Source organism: Thunnus thynnus, chromosome 22, assembly GCF_963924715.1.
Source record: "Thunnus thynnus chromosome 22, fThuThy2.1, whole genome shotgun sequence".
NCBI lineage: Eukaryota > Metazoa > Chordata > Actinopteri > Scombriformes > Scombridae > Thunnus > Thunnus thynnus.
Window position 1 is genome coordinate 1,083,310 of NC_089538.1, and position 26,404 is coordinate 1,109,713.

Genomic DNA, 26,404 nt, shown 5'->3' on the forward strand with positions numbered 1-26,404 from the left:
CGCAGAGTTGATGAAAAGCAGACTTGATAGCACTGACCTTTTTAGGTAAAGAAGATAACTAAAGAGCACAAAATGAAGGAAGTCATCACTTTAGTTGTGTCACACCATCTAATTTCATTTAACCCTCCTCTCTTGGAGTACAAGACCATAAGAGACAGGAGTCATTGGTACAAATCTGTCTGTTGTTAAAATATATAAAACAAAGATTTAGGTGTATGTTGGTTAAAGTGTGGTAACAGACGTATTGTTCCTTTTTGGAAATGCCATCCTGCAAGGACATGTGTGGGCTGCATGTCAAAGTAAAGACATTGTAGTTAACCAAACAGTTAGCATTATACAGTAAAATAATCTGCAGGTATAGCTGGTTTTTCATTGACCACAGAAGCTCTGATTGATCCCTAAATCTTTAATTGCTGTGTTGTCTGGTTTTAGATGGTGTGCGAATTGAGTCTCCTCTTCACACTGTGGATTTCCTGGACGATTTACACAAGATCCTGGGAAGCAAGTTTACAGCAACAACAATGGAAGAGTGCATGGACTCTGCAGGTATTCTGGTATTTTAGCTTGTCAGGAATGGATTTTATCCATACTGTATGTTGTTTCCAAACTTTCCAACCTGGAATTCAGAACTGGTTATTCCCAGAAACAACCTCATGACCCTCAAATAACTGACCTGACAATCAGATCAGTGGTCATTGTAATGGTTGTATTTTCACATTTACTCAATTGATAGATTCAGTTGAGGCAAAGTGTTTGTCAGATATGAGATGTAAAGAAAATACAACCAGATGACATCTTTGTTGTGATTTCTACAAAAGGTATTCACAATATTTGGGAGAAACAGACAGGGCCAGATTTTCAAAGAAAAATGAATTCAGAGTTCACAAATTCAGTCTCAGATTTAATGAACACAACCCACAACACCCATCCACTGTTAGCCATTACAAAATATATATTGTATTTGTTGATAATTTTTTCTCTGTTTTCTACTTTTTAAAAATTAATTTTTAGCCATATAAAGACACGCCCTTTGCTGTGGTTATAGCCATTTCTGTTGCTGAGGTTGTAGCTGTAACTATTGTCCTGGTTGTGGCTATGGCTATGGTCGAAGCTATGGCTGTGGTTATTGTGGTTGTGACCATGACTGTGGCTGTAGTAAAGCTGGTAACATTGGCCAAGACATCATTGCAAAGCAAGACACTCCTGCCAGGATTTGAACCTGGTAGTTCTATCATATATGACAGATGTGTTACCAACACAGTCCGGAAGTTCAGAACGTTAGTTTCAGAACAGCAATGCTCAGCTAATTCAACCATTTCAATTCACCTGGCATGTAGTAATAATAATAATGATGATAATAATAATAATAATAATGTATTTAATTTGTACTGCACTTTTCATTTACAGTGAATCTCAAAGTGTTACAATGTTAAAAACATATAACAGAAAGAAAATAACAAGAATTAAGATAAAAAAGCCTTCCTGAATAAAAAGGTTTTTAAGCCTGTTTTAAAAGAGACTAGGGTCTGTGCTGCCCTCAGATGGTTAGAGAGGCTGTTTGAAAAGCTTGGTGCATCAGAGCAGAAGACTCAATCCCCCATGGTGCAGAGTTTAATACCAGGGGCCCGGAGGAGCAAGCTGCTGGCAGATCTGAGGGTGCGGAAGAAGGTTTGTGGTGTGATCAATTCCTGTAGGAAGGAAGGCACATGTCCATAGTTGGATTTGTATATGAGTAGCAGGACTTTTAAGGAGACAGGGAGCCAGTGCAATGAAAACAGAATTGGTGTTATGTGTTTGTGTTTGCACTCTCATAATCTCATTGGTTCTTGGCAACACTGTTCTTAATGTACTGGTGCTTCTGGATTCTCCTGCCAGGGATCCCTGTGAAGAGCACATTGCAGTAGTCCAGTCTTGAGGAGATAAAGGCATGGACAAGTTTCTCTGCATCTGACAGGGTTAGAAAGGGGTGGAGTTTAGAGATGTTTTTGAGATGGTAGAAAGAGGTTTTGCATGGATGCCTTATATGGTCATCAAAAGTCAGATCAGACTGAGGAAGAAAAGGGGGATATCCTGGCCATCAAAGGTGAGATGAGGTATGGGGGATGACTCTGGTGTGGAGTGCCAACAAGGACCAAGATGGAGCATATCCAATCCTTGTGGAATACCACAGATGACAGAGAGCGATCTAGACCGGCATCCTCCCAGTGAGACATGTGAATCGTTTATACAGAGATCCTGCATTATAACCATAGAGAAGATCTGTCATTAAGCTGTCTTTGCTGTAACACAACAGCATCAGCTCCCTGTCAGCTCCCTGTCCCGCTGTGCCGTCTTTCCCTTTGATACAGCTGTCAATCCAACTCTGTGACTACCTCTGTAGCTGGCTTATTGGCAGAGCAACTCTGCCCCCCCACTGTGTGTCTGTACCTTTTACACAGAACAGGGAGGTGGAATAAAGGCGCAGCATTCCTGCCTTGAACAAGCTGTGTAAAAAGGGGCTATTCTCAGTCCGACTGGAAAGGTGGGACTGAAACCACTTGAGTGCAGAGTCTGACAGCCCAGTGGTGGTGTGGAGGCACTCTAAGAGGATAGTGTGATCCAAAGTGTCAAATGCAGCATTCAGTTCAAAGAGAATCAAGAGAGAAGGGGACCCTGCATTAGCTGGCATTAGCAGGTCATTCACAACCCTGAGCAGAGCTGTTTCAGTGTTATGTGCTGAACAAAACCCTTTCTGAAATTTTTCAAATAGGTTGTTGTGTTTAAGGTGGGCCTGAAACTGAGAAGCAACCACCTTCTCCAACACCTTGGACAGGAAAGGGAGGTTGGAGATAGGTCTGTAGCTGGCAAGAACTTCTGGGTCCAGGGTGGACTTCTTTAGGAGGGGGCAGATGACTGCGACCTTGTGTTAGGTTAGTTAGGGTTACACTTTAAAATCTGTGTCACAGCTTTGCTAATCAAAACAGCCACAGCATAGCTACAACTATATTCATAATCACAGCAACAGCAATGCCCATATTTAGCTATAGCCATGTCCATAGTCAAAATGAAATCACAACCTGCCACAATCTATCACAGCTTCAGTAGTAACGAATCATAATAATTGACTGCAACTAGTTGTTGCAACATTAGTTGCAATGATAGAGACTTGTGGCAGAGTTACCTTCAATGACCATGATGAACATAACTTCCATCAGCCATCTCATCACAACATTATGACTAACGTTGATACCATTTCACCAGCATATCACTCTCAACTGACAGTGAGATCAGTCAACTACAGCAATACAATCAATACTGCCACATTACTGTCTAGCTAACTGCAGAGCTTTACATATAATTAACTTAAAATACATTTATCATTATGATGACATGAGTGCTGTCCAACTGCTGACTGCTGTCAAACTTTTACTTAGCTACTTGCTGTGAATCCAGCTAGGTTTGTTTCAGCACCTAGCCTGTGCCAATCCCCCACAGGTAGATACAGTCAGCCACATACTACTGGACGCTGCCACTCAGAATGTGTTTGCAGCTATTGGCTATGGCTATAGTCGGAGCTCAGCCCTGCTGGTGATTTCAGTGGAATTGCACTCTTCTTACACCTCCTCTTTAAAGGCAGATATGGGTTGCATTATTATGTGAATGTAGAATATGTACAGTGTTGATATTTGGTATTTAGGCTGACCTCATCATTCCCCACAAGGAAACACCAAGCTCAGCACAACAGGGAGTGACGGTAATAACTTCCCATCTAGGGGAAGGAAAACTGAGTATGAAATGTGAGTGTCGTGGCATACTTGAGTTGACTGTCTGAACTAGCTTGCAGGCTTTGCTTCATTTAATTATGGTTTGCTGATATACAAAATCTCTACTTTTAAATCACCATTGTGCAAAACCTTGTTTATCATATCAGTGCCGCTGGCAGCCTACAAGTGGCTGGTGTGTTTTCTGCTGGAGGAGAGTCAGAAGAGGCTGGAACAGCAGAGGGCCTCGGGCAAGGATGAGTTTGAGGCTCGTAACAACAGCCAGGTAAGGCAGACACTCACATACACGGTGGCCTTTTGGGACCTTTTTAATGGATAAACTCAGATATGCTCATTGCTCAAGCTAAAAACAAGACTCTTGCCATTCTTGCCTGTCATTAGCACAAGATGAAGTGCTGAGGTTTGATTCCGTCAAGGTCACCCAGAAAGTTAAATTCAAAACATTGCAGTGGAGTTTCGACTGAAGGTGTAGTTACACAATTTTCAAGAGGGGTGCCACTCAGAGTCATGTCTGAAAAATAACAATTCTGAGTAGATAGTATAGTCAATCATACTAAACAATAATACAAATAGCAAGGCTTAATACAGCAATGAAATGTACACTTCATCTGAAAGGAAGAGCTGAAAAAGCTTTTTGGAAGAATGGCGAAAAGACTTCAATCAAAGCTCCACTTGAGTGGTTTGGATTCAACTGTCTCCAGACTTTGTAACACCTGGATGATTGAGATCAACCTGAGCCCTGCCTTGCATGGACCCACTGACCCAGGAAGAGGTCAAATACAGGACATTGGACACATAGATGTCAGATAATGACAAAAAACATCGAGATCATGGGGCATTTTAATCTACATCAGATTATTTGGACAAATCAAAACATGCAGTTTTCCCAATTTATCATGTTCATATGTAATTACGATTGAGAATCGAACTGCATATGTCTGACTACCACTGTATCTTCTTCTCTTTATCAGGATAAATGCCTAGCTGTGTTAAGGCATTTTAAAGAAATGTGTTGTCTAAATCCTGATAAAACCAGAGCAGTATTAATCTTCTCTTGTCACAAACAAGATAGAAGTTAGAAACAGAAATAAATACTCTGTGGTCATCCAAAGACAGCAGAGTTTCAAACACTTGGCTGTCGTCATAGAGTCTTGCCTGCAGTCATCTGGTTTGTATTATTTATGCCACAAATGAAGGCTGGAGGTTACAGTGTCAGACGGGTGTGTGTTCTAGTTCTGGGAAATGTGTGTGTCACTGGATTCAGTAATTTAACTGACTTGTGTTTTCGAGCATTAATATAATTTACACCTACGTAATGTTTATTGTGGGAGTTTTACCAGTCTCCAGAGAATTACGCATTCATTTTGTGTGTGTCAAGTGTGGTGGTTGTTTTTTCAATGTCATTTGATTAGTCAAATGCAAGAGGACACAGCTGCATGATATTCAATATTATGTTGGCATATTATTTTGATGTGCTAAAAGATGTAATTCCCATTTTGGGATATATGCTTGTTTGCTGTCAGATAAGATAGGTCTGGGATATGTTAGCCTAGCTTAAGGTGCGTTAATGTTGTGTCTTTTCAAACAGCCAAGTGGGAAAAAATATTCATGCCAGCCTCCTAGTTGTAGCTGAGTCTGAAGCTTTGATAACTACGATAACCCAGAATGTGATCATGGTGTTTTCTGAACATTGGAAAAATGGAAATTTTGAAACTCATATCAAACGTCGACGCTCAGGAATTTTCAGCCTCACATGTGACTGAATGGAAATGATGATAAATGATGTAAAATATAAATGTTTTTAACTGTTATTATGGATACAATTAAAGTCAGGGAGAGTCTGTCTGTCAGCAAGGAACAGTTTAAATCTTTCTAATAAATGAAGGAATTTGATGGTTCTTTTGTTTATCAGACTGAAAATTAACTGATTTTTTAACTAGATGATGAATCAGAAAACAAATAAAACCTAAAACTTGAGAGTGATACACTTGAGTTTAATCTGTAATCTGTCTCCACTTCGGTATGAAACTGCAGTGATGTTGTGATGTATCAGATTATTCTGATCAACTGCAGCGTCCAGAGAAAGACAGTTTCTAATATGTCTAAAATTTGCTAAGTTGTACTTTATGGTTTTAACCATTTTTTTGACATTTGACAGTTTCTTAAAGTTTGAACTTGGATCCAGTACCACGCTGAGATATTTAAAATCAGTGACTATGTCATTCCTTTCACCTTTGATGAGAATATCAGCGTTAGAAGGTTGTACCATGGTTTTAGAAAAAAACATACCTGTTGTTTACATTTAGACCTAGACTCAGACATGATTTATCAAGCTGCTGTGTGATTCTGTCCAGCACAATTGTTTGCTTGGCAGCTGCAAACTTAGCTGTTTTGTGTGTGTGTGTGTGTGTGTGTGTGTGTATGTTCAGGTTTACCACTGTCGTTCCCTGGCCATCGCCTACATTGAACACAATTGCCTCCAGAGGTTTCATGAGCTGACTACTGATCAGGACACACCAGCAGGTCTCAGACCAGTGCTAAGAAAGCTGTGTGCCCTGTATGGGCTGTGGAGCCTCAGCAGCCACATGGCCATACTGTACCAGGGTATGTACTCTATATACTGCTTACATACATTTAATCTAACCAGCGTCGATACTTGTAACATGGCGTTGTTCCTGTACAGGTAATTACATGAGTGGAAGGAAGCCAGCAGAGTTGATCCAGACGGCCATTCTCACTCTCTGCTCCCAGGTACAAGAACACCTTTCCTCCTGACTGTCTCACTCTTTGTCTAATGTGCATGTATTTCTGATTTGTTTCACTCAGTGGTGGAAAGTAACTAAATACATTTACTAAACTACTGTACTTTAGTGCAATTTTGAACTACTTGATCTTTGCTCGATTAATTCCTTTTTGTGCTACTTTATACTTAATAATTGAATTTAATATTGAATTTTTCACTCCACTACATTTAGCTGACAGCTTTGGTTACTCTGCGCATTCAAATTATTGATTAAAAAATACAATCAGCTAATAAATTATGATGTAATATTATAGATGAAGCTACCCAGCACTATACCTTTCAAAGTAGTTACAATCATCCTCACCTTTACCAGCTGCAACATTTAATGCTTAGACATGAATCTATCCATAGTTACAGTCCAATGAAGTAATATATACTGTATGTTTCGGAAACGGGCCATTCTGCATAATGAGTACTTTTGGTTCTTTGAGTATATTTTCATGCTTATGGATGTAATGTCTTAACAGCGGAGACAAAACCAAACTTTAGCATAATATAAGTTTATATTTAAGTTGTCCTGTTGTCTTAGCAACATATTTTATAGTTCACACAATATTAGGCTATTTACTATGCTATTAATAAATTTATTTTTTATTTATTTGTTTCTTTGGAAGTTGATATATTCCCCATTAGACATTTTGGCCATTGATATTTTCATCTGCTGGACAACTGCATGTGATACCGGCAAAAAGCCAGCATATGCCGGCTAATGTAAACCCTGACTGGGTCACACATATGTCTCCAGACTTGACCTGAAAACGGGCTACAACTTATTTCATGTGTAGCTGAACTCCAGTCTTTATTTTTGACTTCTCCTGTCTTGACTTTGTAAAAAATTAGATTTACATATGACCCGCAAAGCAATGACAATACTACTAAAGTATTAGCAATGCAAATTGCAAATAACACAGCATAATACTGCACACTCTGTATTCCTTACTGTAATTGCTCTATATAGATTTTATAGTGTTGATTGTTGTTAACATTATGGTTCAGATAGATTCCATTACCATTAAAGGTCAAAATAATGTTCTATATGTTTGTCTTCTTCAGCTGAAAGATGATGCCGTAGCACTGGTGGATGTTTTTGCGCCCCCTGATTTCATCCTCAACTCACCTATAGGCTACGCTGATGGACAGGTAAGGACATACACACCTAAAGCTATGCTTCAGTAAAATAGTGTCCCATGACACTACAGGACATGTGCAATATAATGACAAATGTTGTGATGTTATTTTGAGTGCTGAATACAAACTGTGAATACCAAAGTAGGAATCAAATTAATTGTGAGATGGAATATTATAGGCAAAGATATTTGTAAATGAAAAAACAATCAATTAAACAACAGCAATTAAATAACAACAACAACCACAATCAATTAAAGACAGGACAGAATAATAAGAATAATAAAGTGATCAAAAGGCAAATTGAATTATTTATTTTGTTGTTTTTTTAATGTATTATTAAAATTAAAATTTAAATATTTATTTCAGCTGATTCATCAGTTTGGTAATATTTAAACATGGAAAAATCTATTATTGTTTTAGTGGCAGATTCCATTCAACCCTCAGTTATTGACAGCATCATGTACTGAACCTAATGTGCACACATTGTAACACACACTCATACAAAACTGTGGTCTGTGGATGTGTAGAAGCTCTCTGTCAATTCATTGGGGGAGGCTTGCGATGATAGACACTATAGAAAGCAGTAGATAAATCAGTTGACACAGTCCTGCTTGTTATCTAATGCATTAGCAACATCATTCAAGACTTTCGATGCTGCCATCACAGTACTATGCCCAGGTCTAAATCCTGATTGATACGATTTTAAAATAGTGTTGAGATAAAAATGTTCTCACCTGATCTTTCACCATTTTCTTCCAACACTTAAGCTAAATAGTTGAGAGATTGGTCAATAATTATTTAGGTCATTGGAGTGACCCCCTTTATGCAAAGGTACTAGGACATAGGCTGTCTTCCAAAGGTCAGGGATGCTCTCTGTTACCACAGTCAGATTAAAGATAGAAGTTAAGCATTCAACTAGTAATGGAACTGTTAATAATTAAAGTCTTGGCTCTAACTGTTCAGCCCCAGTGGATGGGTCAATAGAACAAAGAACATTAAACACTTAATGATTTGTAAAAGGCGGTGCCTAAATTTGTTTGCCCAGCAATTTGGTACACCATGATCAGAGACAGTAGGACAGCTTTTTCATATGAATAACATGTTGAAATAAAATGTTCATTGAATGCATCACATATTTTCTTTCCAACTGAGATAGTGGTAGAAGCTTGAACTATTTCATTGAGTAAGGATGAAATAGGATTATGTGATAATGTTTTAACCGTTTTCCAAAAATTTGCTGGGTTTCCTTTACTTTCACATAGAGAGACATAAAATGATGATTTGGCATTTCGAATAACAGTGAGACACCTATCACGTTGTTGATGGAAATATCGCCAATCAGAGGATGGTTTAGTTCTTTTCATGTAACATTTCAGCAATTTTCAAACAAAAGGATTGTTCCTGTTTTTGACTCGTCTTGTCTGCAATGGAATTGAATATTTTTATAAAATAATCCAGGGCCAAGTGTTGATCAGGAAATGCCATGGTAAACCCAATATCACTATAGCATAAATCAAACAAAAATGCTCGCTCAGAAAAGTGTTTAAAATTCTTTTTGACAGTAATACCTGGTTTGGATCTTTGTAATTTCGTGTCACGGATACATGCTGTTTGCCAGTGGTCATTGAAGTCGAGAGGAAAAACACCACTAGATTTATAATGTTGGGGTCTATTGGTTAAAATAATATCTAGAAGTGTCGCCTTTCCTGTATTTTTTTGGATCTGGCCAAGTAGGGAAAGAAATAAGCTGTGTGAGATTGACTTCAATTCAGAGATTATTTAGATGATCAAAAGTGTTAGTTAACCAATTAATGTTCATATCACCCAGTATAAGTAAGTAAGAAGTTCTGAATTTTCATAGCTGGATTTCAAATCAAATAAAACATCTATTGCACCTGCAGGTGCAGAGGGTGAATGATAAAACCATGTTTCAGAAGACACAAAAATGTCAGGGTCAGTTTGTTGCACCCAGACTTTAATACAGTCCATTTTGGATACAATACTACACACATTCATTTGAATAATTCCCATGCCTTTACGATGCATAAAGCTTAGCATGCTAAAATCAACGTTCTGAGTTTCCTCGGAATTTGAGTCTCGACCTCCAGAGCTGCAAGTGGTGCTATTGATAAGCAGAGAACATAGTAACGGGTTATGTTTTGAATCCGGGTTCATAACCCTTTGATTTGCTTCCTTCTGTGGCAAGCAAACAGTCTGACTCATGATCAAGTTATTTAAATCAACATTCCTGTGATTAGTCCAGTGATAGTTAAGCCAACTATCGCTTGTTACTACTGGCATATTAAAACCAAAAGCAGTGTCTTAAAAATGGGTCAGACTCACCGAGCCTCAGTTGTAAAATTGTTGAATGGACTTCAAGGTGAGCTCCATGTTAAGTGACAGGAGCCAAGATCCATGCACATTCGGGTGAAGTCTATTGTTTCTGAAGAGATCTGGGCACCTCAGGAAAGTTGTCTACAAACGAAATGCCTTGAGATTCACAGTATCCCTTTAGCCATATGTGAAGCTGACAAATGCAACTAAAGCTGATGTCTGGAAGTTTGGGTGAAGGAAGAGGCCAAGATATGACAGATCCAGACGTCTGATGACTAAAATACTTTATCTGATTAAAAGATATAGTGAAAAACGACCAAGATCTAAAAGTTGTATCATAAAAATGTGGCTTAAAACTGGGTAAAAAGCCAATTTAAGACAGATCTTGACAGAGCTTCTGGCAGACAAACACAATGTAGATGCATGTATAAAGCACGATGAATCGAAATAAACTGCAATTTTCCCCCTGTAGTCCCACTCTGGGACATGTAGTCAGTCAGGTCAGGTCAGTCTCATTACTGGAAGAAGAGTTTTGGCTGTTCTCTCTGCCTCTTCCAGGAAAACACACACTGTTGAGTTTGGTTTAAAAAGAGTCATACAGTGCGTAGTGTTTGACAGTTGTTGATGATGACCCTCTCTGCACTGTCTGAGAACATCTTTCTTTCACAAGACGGTTCAACTAATGTTTGTTTTTCCTGAGAAATAAAGGCGCCATGCAGATCCACAATGTATTCTATTACTTAATGTCAGCTTCAGGGTAGGTCAAGTTTATTGTTGCAGCAAATCTGTTGAAATCTGCTGATACCACTGGCTGTCATTCTGTCAGTGACTTTGTTTCTTCTGTATAACTTTCTCCTTCATCCTCCTTACTCGAAAAACATTTACAAGTCATCTACAACAAGACATTTAAGAGGTTTCTCTGAGTGTCTTACATATGTATATTAAGTCAGGCATTGGAAGTATGGCAGATGACTAATGGGCAGAACTATGCAGAAAATGCATGAAAAGACAACAGAAGGTTGAAGTTTGCTGTTTTGTCAGGACATGTGGAAGCATATATATGAAACTATTTTTATCTGGGTCTGAGGTTAATAGTATACTAAGGTATTTCATTAAAGTCAAAGACTATTGGAGTTTACCCTTGGAGTTTTTCCAATATTCATCTTTTAATTTTTATTCAAAGCTCTGAGAGGAGAGCTTTAAATATACCTTCAGTATTCCTTTGTTGCACTCTTCATTCTTCATTCTCAATTGAATGGCCTGACCAATTCTGAATTTGAAAATACTAATATGGATATTTCAAAGTTTTAAAAAAATGTGATGGAAAAATTGTATATATTGTAAGATACTCTTTTTTCCATGAAAATATGAACACAACACAACACAAAACACAAAAAGTTATAAGGTTATTAAAGAATTATGATATATACTGAGCAGTACATTTACAGTGTCAAAATAAACTTGACTTGTTGTTCTTTGGCATTCATGCACTGATGATATTGAGTTGATATACTGATCAAGCTGATTTGCAAAGGTGGTTTTCAAAGTGCTCGTCAATTCAAAGTCAATGAAAGATAACATAACAACATAATAAACAATGAAACATAACATAAATGTATAATAAAAAAATAATGGATTTGTTTGTGTGACTCAAATGTTCCATCTACAAGACTACATATTCCCAAACGATATACCACAAACCAACTGACACACAAGATATATAAGGCCTTTGGGGTCCCTGAGTGTCTGAGGTTTCAGGCCAGTTGCCTGCTCTGCCTGGCTGGTAATCCAGCTTTGGGTACTAGTCATTTTCATGATTCATGATGTATTATTTGTACTGTTTTCTGGAAGGGGAGCTCATGTCTGCTGTGCAGATCCATTAACCATCTGCAACTAGTCACTTACCACAGCACAGGAAGGATTCCTGACACAGTCATGGTTCACTCACCTCACCTGATGGACACAATTTGCTTCGTTAAACGTTCATCCATGTGTCCTTCCTCCTTACAGCTGAAGTACACCAGGCACGGACGCGGCACATCATGTAGGCGGGGCAGAGCAGGGTTTATACCTGCTACACCAACTCTGTCTCCGTCACTGTGTGCATATTGAGTTTTGCCAAGTACTAATGCAGTTGGTTATGCAGGGTTTGGAAGCTTAGGCTATATTAACTGGTACTGAATTAATTAACTTGATTGTTTTATCCATAGGATTGTGGATACACATTAATATGATTGATTTATTTTAATGTGCAATGTAAAAAAAACCCACAAGGTTGCACTGCTGCCTCGCATTGCCTCTGGTACAATGAGGTATTTATTTATTTATTTATATGTATTTATTATTTATAGTCATTTTTAAACAGTTTGTACTTGTTTTTTACACAGTTGTATGTAGTTTGTACCTGTTGGAGGGCTGGGTAGCTGCACAAAGAGAAGAAAAAAAATAGACCAGTCTTGCAAAAATAGAGCTTCATTTGATGATAATGAATGCGCTCTGCTGTAGCCATGTTGCAACAGATGTGTCATGCTTCGTCTGTGCCCTGTGTATTTTGGCTTTTAGAGACCCAGTCAAGTCTGAACACTGTGTAGCCCAGAACTAACTCACACTGACTTTATGGTAACATTACTTGCTTCTTACTTACTTCCTGCCTTTATCCCCCAAAACTTAGAACTTAGATTATCACAAATTAAAGACACTGTACCCTCTCCACTCTCCTGTATCCTTTCATATACAAATATTTCCCCTGTATTGAAAACTTGTTGATGTACAGACAAAAAACTCAAACCATTTTGAAATGCATCAAACTATTTTTTTCATTTAATACATTCTAAAACACATATGGCATGCCTGGCTGTGCCTGTAAATGATGAAAACAGCAGAGGGTTCAAAGGGTTAACGGTATATCAGTCCATCAGACTTCACAGTAAAAACAGTCATTAAAGGCTACCCGCTGTCTGTCTGTAGTAGTCTGAATGTGTCAGCTCCTTTTCATCCTCCCTCCTGTAAACTTCAATATAATAAAGCAGAAATATCTTCAAACTAATCAAAGATAAACAGTTAAGTAAGCATTACTCAGACACTTTTCTCATCAGACTGAATCAATCAGATTCAATGAGGTGCAACCACATAAACTTCCTGTTTATCTGTGGTCACGTACACAGTGACCTCCTGGCCCATAATTCAATGTGTTTGCAATCAGGAAAAGATGTGACATTTGGAAGGCCAGTAGTATGTTTATAGTATGGCCGAGATGACAGCTTTGCTTGTTTGTGTGGTTGGTATGGATCCAATGGGCAGTGTAATTGCAGGGTTTTGATGTCACTGGTAAAACAGGAAATAATGATGACAACTCAGTTTAGTCAGGGAGGAGGCTCTTTCATATCAAAACATAACTGATACATAACTGTTGTCTAAGACAAGTGGTCCTTGGTCTGCAGTATGGATTCTCTTTTTCAGATCAGTGAACACTTCTTCTCTGACTTGTGTGCTTGTTTCTCCTCCTAACAGCTGTATAAGAACCTGTGGTCAACAGTGATGCAGGGTAACCAGGTACTGGAACGCCCCTCCTGGTGGAAAGAGTTCTGCTCAGACAAACCTGTGGTCGGATCCCTGCGTCCAAAACTCTAGAACCCCACACACGGGTGACCAAGTGAAAAATGACCTAAAAAATTCCAACAATGTAGTTTTAAATGACTTCCCTATATGGCTACATTTACATTACAGACCTTAATGCTTCCAAGTGCTGTGATCACATAAAATATGACAGTAAACAGGACCTGACAAATCAGTCAACATTTCATGTTAAAGTCCAGCTGAGTTTAAATTGCATTTCTATTACAGCATATATATCTGTTTTGTAAATTGTGTTATATAACAATGAAATTAATATTATATATTTTTGGTTTCATGACTCCACTGTCCACTGTCTGTGTATTACATTGCTTCTCTGTTAATATAGACAGAGAAATTACATTGTATTAGCCTAAAGCAGTAATGTTCTATCACCTTTCTATAAGTAATCGGCTAGTCGTGATGCTAACCACCAGACAGAAGGGATTTTAGTTGCATGAAATATTCTTTTTTTGTATTACACATGGATATAATGAGAAATTGATTACTACTGTACTGATTAAAAATTGTTTTATATCAGCTTTAATTTAAATCTATGTGTGTCTCAGGATTTCAATAGCTGACATTCATTATCTGTTCTGTAATATTTTAAAATGATTTTTATGGCCATACCAAGTATCACTGCAAGTGCCTAGAAAGATTCATATCTCACACAATTTTCTACTGTTAACAAACAATCTGCAATATTTGGGGTCAAAAAAGGGTCAATAATATTTTGAGCTTGTGACATGATTCAAAATAATTCAAAGCCAGTGTCTGTGTATCATGTATATATCAAATCAGTTTAAGTTTATGAAGGTGTAGTTAAGATTTGTGGTTGTAGAAAAACAAACTGTGGAAGCTCGAGTCAGTTCTCTTGCTGTGTGACACTGAAGTTACACATGCACACACTGTAAATACAGGGTCAAAAATTGTACTTGTGTGTCACTTCAGTGTGGGAACTTTGAATGAATTTCAGGTACAACCTCACCATTGGTACTTTTAATACATTTTATTTAGACATTCACAACATTTTTCTTCCAATACAAATGTTTTCTACGCATTCTGTTTTTTTGACAGGCTTAAAAAGTTCGATTTTTTTTTCTCAAGCTTAAAATCTCATTGACCTTAATTTGAGCCCAAACTGAATAGACCTCTAAGTGTGATTAGTAGTTAGTTGACTGATGAGAAATGTATCATATCATGTGATGTCATATTTTTATTAATCTGAAAATTGTGTTATACTGTACATGATGCACAGTACCTCATCACCCCGTAAAGAATTATCACAACTCTTGTAATACAAATTAAATAGATTTACAAAAATACTTTATTTTGCACAATATGTGCGGTCTTGTATTTTGTCTGTATTTTGTCATCAGTCGCTCCCTGTAGATTTAGAATTTAGTCTCTGTGTTAGCAAATTATTTTACCACCTTCTCCAGTGTTTACCAATGATATTGATAATAGTATACAGCTTCAAAATAATCAATGTATATATCATTGCCATAAAAATATTGGTAATATACACAATGTGCTTGTATGCAACATCAGTTATATCAGAGGTATAATTTGGCTACAATTTTGTTTTTTTCTCAGTAGTGACTCCAAATCCCCACATCTCCTTCCAGCTCACTGTTGATTGTTCTAAACTCTTAAGTTCACAGTTCAGTTTCAAACTGATATTACAACCTCCATTTACAGCAGGTAAATTGATTAAATGTTCATAAAGTTAAATGTAGAGTTTGAGCACAGAATTACTGAAGGTTTCTTGTGCAGAGACAGGGCTCTTGTGTTTATGGAGAGTGGAGATTCTTATCTGTTTTATGCACTCATGGATCAAAACACATCTTGACCCAGTTTTGCTTGTCTCTCAGGGTCACAGTAAGTTTATGTGGTCTGGAAAGGAAGTGTTTGTGTATGTCTCACATCCAAACTGTTTTTAAATTATAAAACTTTTTGGAAGAAAATTCCATTAAACCAATTAAGTTTGCCTCTAGAAAATACGGAGGGAGGTTGTTGAATGCATAGAAATGTCAAAATATGTTTAATTTTAATTTGTGCAGGAATGCCAGCCCTAAGAGGCTAAAGGAACACATAACGGCTTAGACAAACAGTTCCTAAGAATTCAGCTTTTGCTGCTCAAGGAAGAGCGCCATGCAAGCTCAAAATGCTTGAAATATTGCAGTTCTGAGTAGCACTTCATCCAAGCCTTTAGTGTCCTCTTAATAGCCACATTACTGTGTGAACTGAGCATAAAACAAATATTTGGACACTTTGCTGCATTTTTAGCCATTTTATTCTGTTGTTTCTGCTTTGGTCCACACTGAAATATCTCAGCAATTGTTGGATGGATTGTTATAAACGTTGGTTCACACATTCATGTTCCCCTCAGGATGAATTGTAATAAGTTTGGTGATTTACTGAAATGGTAATAATCATGATAAACATACCTGTTAAACATCAGCATGCAAACTGTGAGCATGCTGATGTTAGCCTCGCTGCAGCTTACAGCCTCTCAAAGCTGCTGCTATCTATATATTGATGTTTATTCTACTGCTGCACTCCTTATGAGTAACTAATAACATGTGAATGTAAATAAAGTTGAGTTGATTACTTCCCCTCCACTGATCATACAGTAAGTGTGTTTCTCTGGGACACTGCCAACTCACTAAGCTCCACTCCATTTATCAAGATATCATGTCAAGACCCAAAACTTTCACCATTTATAGAATCAGCCGTCTGCCCCGAAAGCAAAACACAAAATTACAGGTTGGCTTTGAAATGACAGTTGACAAAATAAAGATGTTGCTTGGAATAAGAGAGGAGGGAGGACAGATGAAGACAGGAGATAAAATGGAAAGGATGATGATGGAAGGGGGTGTGGGGGGGTAGATGGCATGGGGACTCAGAAATAGACACTTAAAATGATTAGTGAAGACAGAATTTATCAATGACTTCAAGACATAACACTGCATCTCACATTTCAGCCCAGAAGTCTGTAAGCCCTGAGAATTAATAAAAAGTAAAGATAACACTAATAAATTAAAGCACACCAGTGTTTTGCATTTAACTTTTAGCAATGATTTGAGGTCTGCAAATTCACGTCTGTCTTTTTGCCAGCTTTCCAGTAACTCATGAACCACGACACCAGAATGAAATAATTCACTCTGCATTTTGAAACACAAAGCTGTGAGAGTCATAGCCAACAGTGTGATTAATATCACATAATATAGTTTCTTGTCAGAAAAGGCAATTCATTTGCATTTAACTTTTGGCAAGATTTGAGTTCTGTAAATTCAGGTCTGTCCTCTTGCCAGCTTTCTAATAACTCATGAACCATGAAACCAGAATGAAATAACTCTCTGTATTGTGAAACACAAAGTGATTTGCTGTAAGAGTCATAGCCAACAGTGTGATTCATATCAGAATATATAATGTCTTGTCAGAAAAGGTTTAAACATGCCCCCCCCCCCCTTTTTTTTTTTTTTTGAGGCTCCAAAAAGCAGTTCAATTCGCTTACATATGGCATTCTTTCAGAGCAGTGGATTATGAGGGATTACACTACATTATTTGTTAGTTTGATGAGAAGGGGAATGGTAGAACTTTTACAGTTTGATTTAAAATTGTGTTTCTGGTCAGATGACTTGTAATTTATTGTGGGAAATGTGAGTTTGGAAGATTTGGACAGCTTTATTGTTAGGGATGTATTTAGGCTACACAAACATATTGACAGCTGTTTATTAGCCCAATCAAGAAGAAACTGAAGCAACCTTTTTTGGGACAATTGGAACTTTCCATCAGGGTGGTTTCCCACCCAGTTGGGCTACTTTAGGCTATATTTCAGAAGGCAGGTAAAAATGGTTTTGGGTGGCTTTTTTGGGTACACCTATCTGATGTCAGATTTCAGGGAGGCTGTCTCCGGCAATATTTGTAACTTTACAAAACCAACAATCCAGGAATCAACCACTTCACTCTGTGATTGGCCATATGTCCAGAGGTATGAAAATAGGCAGGATTAGATCACTTTTAGCATGTATAAATGAAACAAGTGTGACACTATTTGTACAATACATCATGTCTACACATGATAGACATGCTGTTTATATTGAGCATGAGAAACGTGGTTACCCATATCCCCGTACACATACAATATCCAGGTGTCTGATCATCTGTGTCCAGTTGTTCCTCAACATCTCAGCCACTCATTTCTCTCTAAGCAGAGAATGTTGAGATACCTGGATCAAGTGTTTACATGCAACAGTATCCTGGTTTCTATTGGAGTACTCCAGCTAGCATATCCAGGTTTCCCAAAACTGGCCTTATCTAGGTTTCGGAAACGTGGATATAGTGTTTTGCACAACCCATAACCGGGACACTCTAAAAATCTGATCATAACCAGAATACATTTTATTTTAACATGATGTTATACCCCAATTCAGATAAAAAATTTATTATTTAATATGTCAGATGGACAATAAACCAGGTTCAGGTTCCGTTTGACAGGTTCAGTCAAATGTGGCAACACTGATGCAACTCCATTTCACAGAGTAACCCCCCAGGCAATTCAAAGCAACTCTAAGAAAAGCACCAAGCTAACAAAGGCTCTGCAAGGGACAGAAGTCCATCAGCACAACACAATAAACATCACTCCAGGCTTTTTCTTTAAACATATTAGACATATTTAAGTGTCCCTCATTTAAGATGTGGTTACATAGCTATTCAAAATCTACTTGAGTATGAGACATAAAAAAGATCTGAGATTTATCACCAAGTGGAAATACAATGGCATGTCTATATTAACACCAACTGAGTCAGTGCCATATCTTGAAATCCAGCTAACTACACTGACTCAGCACTGTTACTAAGCCCATTCACCCCTCTACCAGTTCATGTGACAAAAGATACACATATACAAGTTTTTCCCATGTTTGACCAATTGTCAATCTCTGCCAGGCAGTATTTTTTATGTTACTGCTGATGTTCTTGTATGCTTGTTTTAATAAAAACATTTGTGAAATGATTGTTATGCTGGTGAACTCTCAATTTATTGACTTTTCATTTAAGTGAAAGTTCATGTCAGTTACTTTCAAGATAGCTAAAGCCATAGAAAACTTTTTTTTGACAAAAAGCTCAAAATCAAGAGCAAAAAGCTCAAAATCAAGAAAATTCTGTAATAAATGACAAAAATATATAAAAGATAGTGTACTGCTAGGTATCAGCAATCAAACATTTTAATTGTGGTATCAATACCTGAGAATTCATATTAGATTACGCATAATAACATAAAAATACAAATCCATCTGTTCTTAAGAAGGAGCTCACATGAAACCAAGCCAAGAGCAACTGGCAGCCAATTTGAAAGCCTGTTATCATGGTCTCATAGGCCGGCACTCATTCATTTCTCCGGCATGTTACATTTATAGCCACTGTATCCCCACATAATGCCTGTTTGAACCTACCACAGAACGACTCAGCACAACCATGTCTGCTTTTCCCATATTGAGGTTGTCCTCAGTGCTTGAAACTGTGCTTTTAGACCCAAATGAATAATGTGGTCTCTAATTAAAGGCTGTTTGCTCATGGAAATAGGGTTGCTCTTGACTGTTGGGGAGACAGCAGGAAAAGTTTTGTAGGCATGTCTATCATCTGTCCACCCATTTACTGCCATATATCCAGGTCCAGGTCATGGTGATACCAGGATAAAGAAGATAGCCCAGCTTTCCCTCTACCCAGCCATGTCCTCCAGCTCCACCTAGAGGATCCTGACATGTTCCTGGGTAACTGTTTTGGGTCTCCACCCAGTTTTAAGCTTTTTCTGGTGGATCCCAAGATGTTCCCTGGCCATATAAGATAAACAATACTTTCAGAGCGGTCTTTGTCTGCCACAGGTCTGCTCCAAGTTGGAAGTCTGGAATACGTCTACAGGGAGCTGCCCACAAGGCACCCTGATCAGGTACCTGAACCACCTCAGCTGGTTCCTGTCAGTGTGAAAGAGCAATGGCACTAATCCTATCTCCTTCCTGACATCTGAACTCCTCACCCTGTCTCTAAGGGTATGCCCAGACACAAAGAAAATTTGTCTTATTTTTTCAGTGACTACCAAGCTCTCTTAGCCATAGGTTTACAAATTTCCTTGGGCAAAATATTGAGTCCCAAATTGCTCCTGATGGTCAAGCCAACACCTTGCGGGGCAGCTCAGTGTGTGAATGTGCATGTGAATGGGTAAATGAGTGGCAAAAAAACACTGTGAAGTGCTTTGGACCAAAGCGCTATATAAATGCAGCCATTTACCCTTCTTATCTTTTGCAAAAAGCAGAAACACAAACCTGGCTTCACCAAATTGGAAACGCCCTACTCCTCAGTGGGATTTTAGGGATTCTTTCCATGAAATGCACAAACAGAACTGGTGACAAGGAACAGCCTTGGTGAACTTCAACACCCACAAATAACATGTTTAAGTTATTGTAGAGAAAATGGACAAAACTTACGCTCTGGTAATACAAGATACTGGATAGCAATGGCCGTGGCAGCCCATATTTGTGCAGTGCCCTATGGGCCTTCTCCAAATCTACAAAGCACAGACTGAATGGGCAAATTCCTATGACCAGAGTTCTTGCAACAAGAAGAAGAGCTGTTTCCCCCATGGATATATTAATAGAACTGGATACGGTGTTGGAGGCGGGGCCCCAGTTCATTCCTTTGAAAGTTGCCCAGTGGCGCATGGCTCCCCCAACCAGTATGGGATCCATGGATGGATCCATGGAATCTGGAAAGCCATTCTATTTGTTTTGGCTTTGTTGTAAGCCTCTTAACTCCCAGGAAGGGACGTGAAATATCTTGTGTCGACTGCCAACATTCAAAACCACTCACAACTGGAAAACTCTCCCAGCATGTGGTTTGGGGTTCAACAGCCTACTGTATGTATTTTAAAGGTTGGCTGAGATCATACTGCAGACGTCTGGATTATTTTTTTCAAAAAGGAATGATTGAGAAACGAGCTACGTATCAAACCTGTATGGTTATATAACAGGGCCATGTCCAGTAGCAGCAGTCACCCTTTGTGTAAATTATGTAGTAAGTAAGAAGTTGGTGTATAAAATTTAATCAGGTCAGGTTGGATAAAGATGAAAATTTCCTTTAAATTGGAAGTATTCAGCAGATGGGACAAACTAAATGTAGTTTGCCAAAGCAATGAGCTTTACTATAACAGTGAAAAGACAGTGTTGGTGAATTCAGTCTGCCTACATTGCCTCAGCACCTCAACATTCAGACTTTTCTTTCATTCTGGCTTCCCATTAGTTCTCTACAATACAAGTCTGTCCAGAATATAGGTCAGTGTTACTCCACTACCATAAATCATTTGCTGAATGTCTCCCAGCTGCAGGATCTGCTGCAAGACACACTTCAAAAAATGAAAAAAAAAGCTGAGTCCAGTGCTCACAGTGCAGTGGGTTTGTTCAAATGGACCCTGTTAATTTTGATGTTTTGTACTTTTTTCTTTTCTTTTCTTTGTGAACGTATTAGCTGGATCATTTGTCTTTTACATAAAAATCATCATAAAAAATTGCAAATTTCTTACATTTAAAAGATGTGGGTGGTTACATAATTTCTGTAATGTTTAAGTAGGCCAAATGTTCAAAATGAAGCCATCTGGCCTTTATTACAAGTGATATATTACACATTACAGTTACATTCATCAACAATCTGACCAGTCTGTCTAGTTTAACATACCTACATGCTGAAACATAATGTGAATGTTTGCTCACAAAAGGAGGGTAGTACCTGGTAATAAACATAATGATCTCAAGTTTGAACAATTCAAATTCCAATGGGACCTCACTGAAATCAAGGAATACAAACTGCCTAAAATTTAGATAGAAAATTCAAGCTGTTTGACTAACTCCCATAAGTCCCTGAAAACATTGCTAAGATCTGTGAGAGAGACCAGGACCATCCAGAGGTCATGTCCTCATGCATTTTCCTAGGAATTTGGGGTTTCAGACACCAAGTTTATTCAACTCATTCAATTGCACACTTAGACATGGAGAGTATTTTAGAGGATGATTCCAACAAGTTTAGACTTGATATTTGACTACTATTAGGCCAACAAAAAATAAATAAAGAACTAGGACTGATTTTGGTGCCTACACAATACCTTACTGTTGATAAAAAGGTTTTTAGATTTTAGATCATAAGTCCTTTTAAGTCATATTCAATCAAGACCGTCAATGTGTTTAATTAGCCTTAACAGAAACACACAAATGTTTAATCATGGTTCAGTTGCTGCAATAGGATTTTGTATTGCAGAAGTGGACATTGTAGGGAAAATAAATGAGAGACAGATGGGTTCATTAAAATGTTGTCTCATTATGTTGATGAAAAAAAATTAATAGGCCTTTTTAACAGAAGGCATTTTGATGTGACGGTAGGAAAAACACAAGTGTGAATAATCAAAAGAATGATGGATGAATTCCATTTTAGCTGCTTCAGTTTCAGGGTCCTGGTATTGTGTGTGCTGACTGACTGTCATACTGTCATAGTTTACTTGGACACTTGAATAGAACAGAGCCATTGATTATGTTATTAGTTACACCTGTGCTTTTCCTGCTATGACAAGTCAAAATGACTGCTGTGAAAAAGGCCTAGTCAAGCAGCACTATGCTTCTTTCAAAACTTGGATGTTGCCTGCACATTGAAGGTGCATTGAGGGACTTAAATTCATGACCTCAGTTTTTCTAAAACTCTGGCTATGGCACTGTGCAAGACTACCCACTGTGTTAAAAATAAACTCATGACCTGTCAAGAGCTGGGAGGGAAAGAGTGATTATGGCTTAAAACGATCAACGTCTGTCTGCAGTGACTTTATCACTGAACCCCAGTTTCCTTTGTGTTTTTTTTTCTCTACATTCCAGCTTAGGTAGATTTATTTCCACTCAGGAATGTTTATGACTGGCCATGAGGAGAGCTCGGCCTTGTTTCCACACAGTCAGGTATTGTACTACCGTGCTGAATAGCTCTTAAATGTTTCCTGCAAAAATGTCCCATGAGTCAATCCCTAGGCTATGACCTAGATTTCAAGGTGAGGAAAATTATTAATCACAACATCAAGACATTAGAAATGTCATAAAACAAAATTATACATTTGTGAAAACTTTATTTGGTGGAAAAAGTTACTTCCAAAGGCTGATGTAGAGCATTGCTTTGTTGGCAACTTACATGTAAACATTTGGTTTTGGTGATGTGAGAAAAGCAGGCGTCTATTCATACTAAAAGCACAAATAGTTTTGAACCACAGCAGCAGCAGTGGTGAGACAATGTAAAAAAAAACACTCACATTTTGTGCACTTCATTCCAACAGAATACATCATTTCAACTAAATCAATACACATTTGGTTCACATTTGGTTATGGAAAGACAACTTACAGCATTAAAGGAGCATACCAACCTTAAACCAGAGATAAGATAACAATGTTGGATATTTTTGGACATAAACACTATCTTAAAAGGTTTTGCAACTGTGTCACAGTCTATCAACTGCATGTTGCAGCATAAGTGATTCACTGATGTTGGTTGAAAGATGCTTTTGTTTGCCTTAACTCCCTCAATCAAATAAAGGTCCAGTTTCATCTCTGTGTCCAGTACAGAGATAGGTTCAGGATGTTTTTAACTTGAGCACAAAGGTTTTTGGTGGTTTCAGTAGTGAGAAATCTAACCAGCAGTCTGTTGCCAAGGAATGTTAAAGCTGCTCTAATCAATATCTTCATATTAGCAATGGATCAATTTATTATATATAATGTGAAAGGTTTTGCTTATAGTGACAAACCCACAAAGAATTATCACCAACTCTGCAGTTCCCCTCAGCTCTACAGAGCTTTTTAACATCTTTCAGCTCATTGTTTCGGTTTTACTTTAACTTGTAACTAATGTTTTGATTCACACTTACTGCTTTCATCAATCTTGTTTCTATTAAAAATCTCTGGTAAACCCCATGTACACCAAATACAGCAGAGGCACCAACCAGCAGACAGACAAAATTAGCATCTAGTGGGTGAACACAGCATAAAGGATAAAAATTTGTCTCACGAGATTGTGGAGACCAAACCAGAGCTAAAAGGAGAGTGAATATTGGGTGTGCCTTTGACTGGTGGCCAGAAGCATGACTTCAGATGCAATTCTGTGTGTCTGCTGGCTGTGTAAATGGGCGACTGTTTGTAAAACCTTCACCATAACAACTTTGTGAGGTGAGCTTCTACCTTCTAATACCTTCTGCTATAGACAACAAAGAGCCACCAAAGATGTGGACAGCAAGTCTTTCTTGCCAAATAAACATTATCTGTTCTCCCAAATGACCAATACATCAGCAAACGTCTGGCACCACGTATTCTGGATGTGCAAATTTTGCTGTGCCACTTTTTGGTGTGACCAAGCACTTAATGATGTACTCAGTATTGAAGGTGGCAACCTCTGAAATGGGACTCATTAGTGACACTGTTTGACTGGAGCATTTATTGTCATGCACATGTCTACAGTCTGATTATTTCTGGATGGCTCGGGATTAAGATCTAGGTTAAGAGTCCCGTTGACAACCAATTTCTTTCAGTGATGATATGCTCAGATAGCACAAACTCCTTTGTAAAGATCTTTTTTCCAGCAAAGGATACAATGGTGGTGACAATCATCAATTTCAATAAGGGTTTTAGAAGGCAAATATCAATGTCAACAGTTTTGGAATTAAGCTGCTGGGCCTATGTTACAATCTTTTAATTTGATTTGATTGGGGTCAAACATCTGACATACTGTACAAATAATACAAAATAAAAACAGCACTCACTAGTTGTGGTCAAGTAGGGCTGTCCATATTAACAGTGAATCACACTGATTGTCTAATATTTGATTGAAGGCCAAAGTCAACAAACCTAAGATCCTATTTTAATGAGAAATGGTACATGGAGCAAAGTGTGGTCAACTGTACAAGACACAAGGGCACAGGGTCCTAACAGAGAGGAGAGTTATACTTTTATAGTGTGCATGTGTGTCAGAAGGAGTGCTGACTCATCTTTGACATGACATGGAACTGGCTGTGGAAAATTTGGTTATACACCCATAGACAAAGAGTGAGCAATGGTGTAGCCCTTTGAAGATCACACCTTTCAGATTAGAGAATGCAGATGAGACACACACATGCATGAACACGAACACACACACACACACACACACACACACACACACACACACACACACACACACACACACACACACACACACACACACACACACAGACACACACATACTGATTCTTCTGCCTGTAGTTGACTGAAGGAAGGCCTTAAATAACAAAAGCAGAGGTGATAAAAGTGACTGAACTGATAAATTTGAACTAACACAGCACCATTTGGTATTCAAGCTTGTCCTAATGTATTTATTAGCCCAGCTTCCATTGCAGAAAATTAATTACCCAGTGCCTGGAGCTTTCTATAACTATAACTTTTAAGGACCCGAGACTTGGTGCTACAGTCAAACCAGCATCCTGTTTGATTATCTCCTGAATCAGAAGACTGGGAGATGCAGGTGAAGAATCTGGTGTAGCACAGACAGGATGCAGTCCAGTCCTTTCTGAGCTTTTTGGTCTCTTCAAAAGAAAAGAAAATATAGCAGTGTAGCGTTGCACTACTCATCTACCTGATTTTGAAAGTAGCTATTTTAAGTTACCAAAGTAGTAGTTAAACTAGTAACAGACTCCCCAGCTCTTTGCACATCTTTACAAACAATCAACAGTTTACTTGGAAAAATGCAGAACAAGGCAACAAAACATCCATATCATATATTATAGAGAACATATTCTCAGAATTCTGTTTCTCAGAAAAAGATATGAACTGAACCAAAACCCACCTCCTTGCAGTGCTTAACACAGGTACTGCTAAGTTGCCATATTGATGCCAATAACTACAGCCTTTTTACTCAATTACATGTACAAATTAGTTGTGGTGAACTATGCAAAGTTACAACACCTCTATTAACCAATCACGATTAACTGCACAACTGGCAATCCTTTCAAGAGTACCTAACGACTGGTGGTGGCTATGAGCAGGGCTGGGCTCAGCCCACCCAAACATGTGTCTTGCCCACCCAGTCAAAAGTTAAGAAATGTTTTTGTTCAGCCAATGGAAAAATAGCACAGAAAATATGGATGAATTTTGTTAGGATTTTCCAAGGAAAACAGGAGACTGATGTTGTGGATGGATGAAAATGAATAGATAGATAGATAGATAGATAGATAGATAGATAGATAGATAGATAGATAGATAGAGAGGACAACAGTGTAAACAAAGCAGAACGAGGGACAAAAAGTATGTTTTAATCCACCTATTTTTATGCACATTTTGATTTTGCGCATAAAAACAGCAAGTGGAATCTCTGGAAATTCGAAATATCAAAAAAAAATGGAGGTGGTAAAGTTGGTGTATCAAAACAAAGGAAATGAAACAAAATGCAGTGGAAACAGACTTAAACTATGTTTCCCCAGGGATTAAGAACCTTTTGAGGAACTCAGTTCCTCTACCTGTTCCTCTCAACCAGGGAGGTTGTTTTACCTCCCAAAAAGGGATGACCATTGCTGATTGGTCAAACACACACAGCATGGCTGCTTCAACAAGAAAGTACTCTAGTATCACTTTAGGAGCAGTTTAGGATGAGGGGAGGACATTTCTCTTCGTTAACGTTAAAAGTAAAGTTCGGCTTTGTTGTCAGCTTCCTGACTCATTTT

General features: G+C 38.1%; 1 protein-coding gene across 1 annotated transcript in view; it reads left to right on the forward strand.

Annotated features, from left to right (window-relative positions):
* acox3 (acyl-CoA oxidase 3, pristanoyl) overlaps window positions 1-14,966 on the forward strand; it is a 28,481-nt gene extending 13,515 nt beyond the window's left edge. The window contains exons 14-19 of the mRNA XM_067579473.1: window positions 433-546; window positions 3,911-4,026; window positions 6,191-6,365; window positions 6,445-6,512; window positions 7,618-7,704; window positions 13,537-14,966. Of these exons, the coding sequence (XP_067435574.1) occupies window positions 433-546; window positions 3,911-4,026; window positions 6,191-6,365; window positions 6,445-6,512; window positions 7,618-7,704; window positions 13,537-13,656 (680 nt within the window). The 3' untranslated portion in view covers window positions 13,657-14,966. The remainder of the gene's footprint in view (window positions 1-432; window positions 547-3,910; window positions 4,027-6,190; window positions 6,366-6,444; window positions 6,513-7,617; window positions 7,705-13,536) is intronic.
* Window positions 14,967-26,404: the final 11,438 nt, after the last annotated feature.